Source organism: Cololabis saira, chromosome 16, assembly GCF_033807715.1.
Source record: "Cololabis saira isolate AMF1-May2022 chromosome 16, fColSai1.1, whole genome shotgun sequence".
Lineage (NCBI taxonomy): Eukaryota > Metazoa > Chordata > Actinopteri > Beloniformes > Belonidae > Cololabis > Cololabis saira.
The window spans coordinates 43,775,091-43,784,083 of record NC_084602.1 but is presented as its reverse complement, the minus strand read 5'-3'; the positions used below and the strand labels follow the sequence as shown (position 1 = coordinate 43,784,083).

General features: G+C 46.1%; 1 protein-coding gene across 1 annotated transcript; it reads left to right on the top strand.

Moving 5' to 3' along the window:
- Positions 1-548: 548 nt before the first annotated feature.
- Positions 549-6,122, top strand: LOC133462231 (uncharacterized). The gene is made up of 3 exons (XM_061743359.1): positions 549-905; positions 4,297-4,379; positions 5,380-6,122. Exons 1-3 carry the CDS (start codon positions 549-551, stop codon positions 5,792-5,794), a joined length of 855 nt encoding a protein of 284 aa, XP_061599343.1. The 3' UTR covers positions 5,795-6,122.
- Positions 6,123-8,993: the final 2,871 nt, after the last annotated feature.

The following is an 8,993-nucleotide window of genomic DNA, read 5'->3' as shown; positions in this document are numbered from 1 at the left end:
GACCTGCAGGTCTGGATCTGGACTCTAGTGGTCTGTAGAAGACCTGCAGGTCTGGATCTGGACCCTAGTGGTCTGTAGAGGACCTGCAGGTCTGGATCTGGACCCTAGTGGTCTGTAGAGGACCTGCAGGTCTGGATCTGGACCCTAGTGGTCTGTAGAGGACCTGCAGGTCTGGATCTGGACCCTAGTGGTCTGTAGAGGACCTGCAGGTCTGGATCTGGACCCTAGTGGTCTGTAGAGGACCTACAGGTCTGGATCTGGACCCTAGTGGTCTGTAGAGGACCTGCAGGTCTGGTTATGAAGATTGTTGGTATTTCCTGTTGTGTAAACAGGAAGTGACAGGGTGAGGATGTGGTTGTGGTTTTTAACACGTGTCAGTTTTCTTGATTTTGATGTTTTCACGTGTTATTACTTTGTTTTGTCCTAATTTCACTGCAAGACGTGTTTTGTTTTTTTACTTTTGGTTTGGTTTTGTTTTCCACAGAAACCCGGCCAGCCCCTCCTTCCCTTCCTGCCCCAACACGATTATTCATGACGGGAAACCTTTCATGGTTTTACAGAGATTTGATTGGTTGGTGATCAGGTTTTTTCCTCTGGGCTTCCCTCCCACCATCCGTCTGCTGCAGCTGACTCAGTCTGCTGAGATCCTCTCCACCAGAACCACGACCAGAACCAGGAACAGAACCAGGACTGGGACCAGGACCAGGACCAGAACCAGAACCAGGACCAGAACCAGGACCAGGACCAAGACTGGGACCAGAACCAGATCCTCTCCACCAGGACCAGGACCAGGACCAGGACCAGAACCAGAACCAGAACCAGGACCAGGACCAGGACCAGGACCAGGACCAGGACCAGATCTGCTGAGATCGTCTCCACCAAAGACCTACAGGATGTACGGAGCGGTAAGTAGTTCCTCCCTGGTTCGTGTGTCTAGCCTAGTCCAGGACCAGTTCTGAGACCAGGACCAGGACCAGAACCAGAACCAAAACCAGAACCAGGACCGGGTCTGCTGAGAGACCCGGAGTTTTGATGTCGAGGCTCCAGATCAGAGCTTGAATCTCGACAGAGAAGTAACCAAAGGAGGGCTGAGGCTCTTGCTGGCTTGCTGATTGGATAACGTACTGCGTTACACATCGCGTCACTTCCTGGTGTTGCGGTCTGTTGCTGCTGCACGGCGTGCAGGCTCAGATCCTCCTAACTTTTTTGTCTAAACTTAGACTGTTTTCTGGTAAAATAGCACTATATCTGGTACATTACTGTCTTTATTTCAACACTCGCTCATTTTCTCTTCCGTAACTTTCATTGTCACCAATCACCGATACATTTTCTGTCCGTTAGCCTCTGTTAGCATCTTAGCATGGCCTCTCCATCTCCCACTGTTTTACCTCTTTGCTGCTCAGTGTGTGAAATGGCTATTCCTCTGCCTCCTTTAGTGAAGACGGTAAGTGCTTAAAGTGAAGTTTATTTGCAGGGCTGGAGGCGAGGCTCAGTCAGTTAGAGGTCCGGTTCTGCCAATTTGACCATAGTCTGATAGACTCGTCAGCTAACCAGGCTAAGTTAGCGGCGGACCGGCCCATAGCAGCTGAGCGTAGCCGCTCCCCTGCAGCTCCCGAGCAGCCGGCCAGTCAGGACCACTGGGTGACGGTTCGGAGGAGTCTTAAAGGGCTCACGGAACACCACCACCCGCTTCATGTGTCTAACCGATTTTCCCCACTCAGCGACACACCCGTTGAGAAGCCGACCCTGGTGATTGGCGACTCGATAGTCAGGCATGTGAGGCCGACTCCAGCGACCATAGTTAGGTGTATCCCGGGGGCCAGAGCGGGCGACATAGAAGCAAATTTGAAGCTACTGGCAAAGGGTAATCGTAAATTTGGTAAAGTTATCATCCATGTCGGAGCTAATGACTCCCGTCTTCGCCAGTCGGAAGTAACTAAAAGGAATATTGTCTCGGTGTGTAACTACGCCAAAAGTATGTCGGACTCCGTAGGTTTCTCTGGTCCCCTCCCCAATCTGACCAGCGATGACATGTTTAGTCGCCGGCTCTCGCTCCGTCGCTGGTTGTATCGGTGGTGTTCAGAAAACGACGTGGCCTTTATTGACGATTGGGAGACGTTCTGGGGAAAGCCCGGTCTGATTAGAAGAGACGGCATTCATCCCACCCGGGTTGGTGCTGCTCTTGTCTCTAGTAATTTGGCCTGTTTCATTAGACCCTCTCCCTGACATCGCAGGGTCCAGGCCAGGATGCAGAGCTGCAGTTTAAGACACTTCTCTGCTGCTTCCCGAGGACCAACGCCTGTCAATAAAGCTGTAGGATTGCATTATGTAATTAGCGACTCTAAAACTATAGGATTACATGATTTAATTGGCAACTCTAACCAGGTGCCTAGCAAAATAGAAGTGGTTGCAGTTCCCCGCCCTCCACAAGTTCACCAGGTGCGGCGTTAACCAAGATAACCTTGTAAAAATTAAAACCAATGTACATTTGGTACCAATTACAGACCGAAAAATTAGATGCGGATTACTAAATATACGATCGTTAAGCTCCAAGTCTCTGTTAGTAAATGATATAATTACAGAGAGCAGGAGTGATGTTTTCTGCTTAACAGAAACATGGTTACAGGATGAAGAGTATGTTAGTTTGAATGAATCAACTCCGCCCGGCTACTTTAATCATCACATTCCTAGAAACACGGGCCGAGGCGGAGGAGTCGCAGCAATTTATAACTCCAGTCTCCAAACAAAAATTGAACGTAAGTCCAATTATAATACATTTGAAAGCCTCACGCTTAGTCTGAAATTTCCGAGCTGGAAATCAGAGAAGCCAGTTGTGTTAGTGGTAGTGTACCGGCCCCCTGCTGGTGCTTATCTAGAGTTTCTGTCTGAATTTTCAGATTTCCTTTCTGGATTATTGATCAGTACAGATAAATTCATCATAGTGGGTGATTTTAACATTCATATGGATGTTGAAAGCGATAATCTTAAATTAGCTTTTGATTCTCTTCTAGAATCAATGGGTATCTCACAAAAAGTGGACAAACCGACGCATTGTTTTAATCATACTCTCGATCTTGTTCTCACCTACGGTGTTGAAACTGATGATCTGTTGGTGTCACCTGTAAACTCCCTTTTATCTGACCATTATTTAATAACGTTTGAATTTAATATTATCGATGTTGAAGTGCAAAGTAAGAGGGATTATTTTAGCAGATGTTTGTCTGATGAAGCTATTGCTAAATTTAAGGAGACCGTTGCTCGTCTTACGACAGTGGAAAATAGTAAAGCCTCTACTGAAGCAATAGAGGCCAGTGACCTGGGTTCTACCTCTGATGTTGATTTTCTTGCTAGTAACACTGCTGATCTGTTGCACTCAGCTTTAGATGAAGTTGCTCCTTTGAAAAGGAGGGTTTCTAGCAAAAGTAACCCACGTTTTCTGTTCAGCACTGTAGCCAGGCTGACAAAGAGTCACAACTCTGTGGAGCTGTGCATTCCTGCAGCTCTCAGTAGTGAAGACTTTATGAGCTTCTTTAACAGTAAAATCATGAGAATTAGAGAAGAAATCAACCAGCCGGTTGTGGGCGTTTCTTCAGCTTTAGGCCACGTTTCCACATAGCCGGGTATTTACAAAATTGGATATTTCCCCCTCTACGTTAATAAAAATCCCATCATTTCCAGGAACCTGCATAAATATCTGTTAAGGTGCTATGAGCAGCCAAACCTACAGGGGGCAGTGTAACGAGAAGATAAAGTCATGCTAGCCAATCAGAATCCTGGTAAAAAACATCAACAAATGACACGAGTAACTTCCAGTTACTTCCAAGATGAACCAGAGTCTTTGGTTTGGAGGGACAGAGAAGTGGAGTTACTTTTAAGTGTGACGTTAGAATATAAAACAGGTAAAATACAAGAAAATATTGACGGTTACAAACTAATTGTAACCACAGGTGTCACTCATGACGCTGGTGACGTTTCTGTCGCATAATGTGACGTTCTGAAGAATAAATGTCCGTTTCTCTCCGTTTACAAGCAAACGTGAAGACAGAGGTTTTAAAAATCTACACTTTGGCCGGAGTTTTCAGAAATGATGGTTTTTGGAGACTTTGAGCTTCGTTTTCGTGTAAACGAACGACCAAAATGCAGGAAAACACCACTGTTTTTGCTCCGTGTAAACGGGGCCTGACTCTGCAGGTTTGTGGTAAGAAGTTGTTCTGTGTGGGATTCCTGCTCCTCAGTGACTTTATCCAGGAAACTGTACGTATTGATTTGGACCTGAGCTTTTCCAACTCTGTCCAGGCTCCACACGTGGAAGTCCCGAGCCGCCAGTGCGTGGTGGAGATCCAGAACAAGAGCTCCTGCTGCTCCCTGACCGACCCTCGGTAAGTCCCAGCATGCATCTGGCTTCAAGTTGAGTCAGAAGGTTTAACCCAGGGCTCGGCAACCCGGGGCCCTAGTGGCCCTAGTGACTAGGATCTACTGCGATGTTTTGTTGGACACCAGAATAACTGGTGCCATGTTTTGCCTTTAAATATGTTTAAAGGTATGAAAACATTAAAGTTTTCAGTTATAATTGCATAAATTGTCTATATGTCATTACTTTATTTACTGTCTTGGGGTTACATTTGCATAAAAAAAACAAAATAGACTGAAAATCATGGGGGAACTTAACTCAGCGCCCACAGCGTCCCCGGCAGGAATTCAACCCAGGACCTTCTTGCTGTGAGACGGCTGCACTACCTGCTGCACCACCAGCTGCACTAACAGCTGCTCCACCGTGCCCCGCTATGAGTCGGATTGAATCTTGATAATCAATTCTGAATCTTAGGAATCGGAATCGAATCGATTCTCGACATTTGAATTGATCCCCAGGCCTAGATGTGACTGGTTAGGTTTGGGATCTGAGGACTCTCTGGTAACGGTGTGTCTTGTGTCTCTGGTGTCTCTGGTGTCTCTTGTGTCTCTGGTGTCTCTCTCTTGTGTCTCTTGTGTCTCTCGTGTCTCTCTCTTGTGTCTCTTGTGTCTCTCTCTTGTGTCTCTTGTGTCTCTCGTGTCTCTCTCTTGTGTCTCTTGTGTCTCTTGTGTCTCTCTCTTGTGTCTCTTGTGTCTCTTGTGTCTCTCGTGTCTCTCTCTTGTGTCTCTTGTGTCTCTGGTGTCTCTGGTGTCTCTTGTGTCTCTGGTGTCTCTCTCTTGTGTCTCTTGTGTCTCTCGTGTCTCTCTCTTGTGTCTCTTGTGTCTCTCTCTTGTGTCTCTTGTGTCTCTCGTGTCTCTCTCTTGTGTCTCTTGTGTCTCTTGTGTCTCTCTCTTGTGTCTCTTGTGTCTCTTGTGTCTCTCGTGTCTCTCTCTTGTGTCTCTTGTGTCTCTCGTGTATCTCCTGTCCAGCGTCCACCTGGTCAGCGGCAGCAGCGAGGCTCCTCTGCCGCCGACGCTCAAGCCGTCCGAAGCCGGAAGCGCTCGCTTCGTCAAGTCGGTGGGGGCGCGCGGGTCGGTGGGCGTCTTCACCTACGACCTCGTCCACCAGTCCAGCAAACAGCACCGGGGCAAGATGGCCGTCATGTTCTCGGTCCCCTACGACTTCAACCTGTACTCCAACTGGTACGCCGTGGGGATGTTCGGCGGGGACAAGCCCTGCGACAAGGACCTGTACGAGCTGATGTACAAGGGCGGGGAGAAGGGCTTCGTCCGGGGCAAAGCTAAGGAGTCCGGGCTGACCCACAGGACGGACCGGGTCACCATCAGGGCCACCATGTCCGACAGCTACCGGCCCGTCCTGAAGGTGGACGTCTGCGACAACTGACACCCTGTTTCAGTCCAGTTACCCCAGTGCTGGGAGGAAATCTGTCAAAAATCATAAAGATTGTGCACTTGGTGACAAGTTTTTGATATTTGGCATGTTAGTAATAGACCAAATTTAAAGGACCCGTCAAAATCTGCTGATTGACTTAATCCTTTCAAATAGGAAGGAAAACATTACGGCCTCTGGGGTCTTTGCACTTGGTTTTAGTGATTACTGTCTGTTGTATGTATACGCAGATGTAAACGGAAAAAGTGCAGATGTTTCTCATGTTTGATCATTAAAGAGTCTGTTCAGACGTGATGAAACAATAAACTCTGATCCAGTTTCAGCCTGGTGTGGTTTTTCTTGGTTGAATATCTCTCTACAAATCTAGAGCTCTTCAACATGTTGGAGAAACAGCAGCTTAACAAGACAAAGATCACATTTAAAAGGTTTTATTGCTTAGTCATGTGATGCCGCCCGGTACAAACGTGTCGTTATCAGACGTGTTCAGACCGAGTTAATTCAGCTCATTATCTGGCATTGAACTGGCACCTCAGGCGTCTCTGACGCTCCCTGGAGATGCAGGTGTGGGGGACAGGCCACGCCCACCCGGTCATGCCACGCCCATCAGGTCAGGCAACGCCCATCAGGTCAAGCCACGCCCACCAGGTCAGGTCACACCCAACAGGTCAGGCCACGCCCACCCGATCATGCCACGCCCGTCAGGTCAGGCCACGCCCACCAGCCGCCTGCAGGTAACAGCAAAACAAAAAACAATTAAAGCTGCAAGCAGTGATGAACTGATGAACGGTCCTCCACCCTTGGTCACGTTCAGGCTGCAGTGGAAGCTTGTATGACTTGATGTAGATTCTTCAGAACTGGACATTTAGTGGATGAAACCACCCACGACTCTCTATATCAAACCATTCAAAAGTTATAGCAGAAAGTAGGAACTATCAGATATTGACCAATCAGATGAAGGGGGGCCGCTTTTTGGTGTTTATCGTCGCCACGGTAACGCTTTTGAAAGAGAAAAATAATGCGCATCGTCGCAGGATGGAGACGCACATTTTGATGTGTAACACACCTGGGTGCACGTTACGGTTCGGGCTGTATTAACTGCCCAAGGAATGGCATAAATTGCGCCAAAATTACATGATTAACTCAAAATGTCCGACTTCCTGTTTGGTTTCGGCCATGGCTCCAAGAGACTTTTCTTTAAGTTGTGACATGATACACGTGTGTACCGATTTTCGTGCATGTACGTCAAACCGTATTGTGGGGCTTGAGGCACAAAGTTTTCTAGGGGGCGCTGTTGAGCCGTTAGGCCACGCCCATTAATGCAAACCATGAAATATCACATTTATCACCAGGCCTGGATTGGTGCAAAAAATTTGGTGACGTTTGGGGCACGTTTAGGGGGAAAAAGACCTTAATTTAGTCAGAAGAAAAACGAGAAGAGAACAATTCCTACAGATATAATCAGTCAGTGCTCGGGCCCTAATGAAATGAAACAGGGAGTAGACAAGAATCTCCTAATAAAGATTCTTCAAGTACATGTATTACATTAATATTATTACATATAATAATATGTGAGCTGTAGCTGACAGAAGAGTAAGAAAAGGAAGGGATGATACAAGGAGGAAGAGGATGATGAAAGCAGGATGAGGAAGACACGGAGGAGGACAAAAGCTTTTCACTGTATTTTCTAAAAGGTTAACTTTGTTAGCTTTATGTTCAGGTGATCGTCTGTGTTTAGGAAATGTTGTAAAGCTTTGGATTATCTATGAATCTCACTACAAATACACTTGTTCTGTCTTGAATCCAGTGTTATTTTAGGCTTAAATACATTTTTATTTTAGCTCAGTATTTCAAACAAGCATGTTGACTGAAAAACAGCGCTATACTGCCCTCTGGTGGACGTGATGAAACCCTGCAGGCAAATTCAGACAAGTTTTATCAATACATCAAAAACAAAAAGTTACTTTAGCGAGAGAGAGAGAGAGAGAGAGAGAGAGATGGAGAAGAGAGAGAGAGAGAGAGAGAGAGAGAGAGAGAGAGAGAGAGAGAGAGAGAGAGAGAGAGAGAGAGAGGGGGAGATGGAGAGAGAGAGAGAGAGAGAGCTTTTATAGCTAAATTAAGTTTTTACATAAGAAAACAGCTGTTCCTTTGTTTTTGTGTCTGAATAATCCTCTGGCATCTGACATGTTTGTTATTATTTTTAATAAGTTCCTTCTACATTATTGGACTGAAGTCGTTGTTATCCGTCTACATTTATATTAGATGTTTCCTTATTGTGTTCAGAATTATTGTATTATATTGTCTTTCCTCTAGGTCTAGTGGACACATAAATTACTGCATTTAAATGCATTTATTTGCCCTTTATTTGCCCTCTAGTGGACACATAAAGTACTGCATTTAAATGCATTATATTTTATATACTAGAGTATATAAATGCATTTAAATGCATTTATATACTCTAGTGCAGTGATTCTTAACCATAGGGCCGCGGCCCACACTTGGGCCGCGAGCGCCATCTAGTGGGCCGCGAAAAAAATTCAGTTTTGTACATGTGGGCCGCGGGGGCCGCGGGACTGCATAGCAACTCCCGACCAAATGAGGAAAAGACACTCAGCTAGCTGTACGTTTAATAGTAAGAGAAATGGTGTGTATTTATAGAGAAAATCCTTCATTTTGCACAGAGTAGGTTTAGATCCGCCAGGATTAGGGATCGATTAATTGGGTCTGCGCCCAGAGCGAGCGAGCGCGGCGTGATCATTTATCCCGACGCGTCCCCGCGGCCGGGGAGGTCGGTGCCGCTCGGGCGGCTCCGTCGTTTCGTCCGTCGCTTCATAATTCAGCCTAACAGGCCCACATACAGCTGTGAAGCAGCTTTCTCCACAATGAAAATGATTAAAACTAAATATCGTTCCAGGTTCACCAATGAGCACCTTCACATGTGCATGAGAACCTGACACCATCCAGCCCAGATTTAATGTCCTGGCAGGAAAAGGCTCAGTTCTCTCACTGAACGACAGAAAGTGGGGGCATAAGATTATAAGAGGGGAAGAAAGAAAAACTGCAAAACTGTTCAATTGTTAAGATGTGTTTATATTCATTTATTATAAAAATGTGTTGAGACAATTATCAAAGAAAAGGGGAAATTCAAACTGCTGGTAAAGAAATAAAATAAGATAGCATTTGAAAAATAAAATAA

Bases quoted from the DNA above. Each gene is read 5' to 3' on its own strand.
- LOC133462231 (XM_061743359.1), top strand. From the start codon at position 549: ATGGTTTTACAGAGATTTGATTGGTTGGTGATCAGGTTTTTTCCTCTG. The intron at 906-4,296 runs GTAAGTAGTTCC...AACTCTGTCCAG, and splicing joins CCTACAGGATGTACGGAGCG to GCTCCACACGTGGAAGTCCC. The intron at 4,380-5,379 runs GTAAGTCCCAGC...TCTCCTGTCCAG, and splicing joins TGCTCCCTGACCGACCCTCG to CGTCCACCTGGTCAGCGGCA.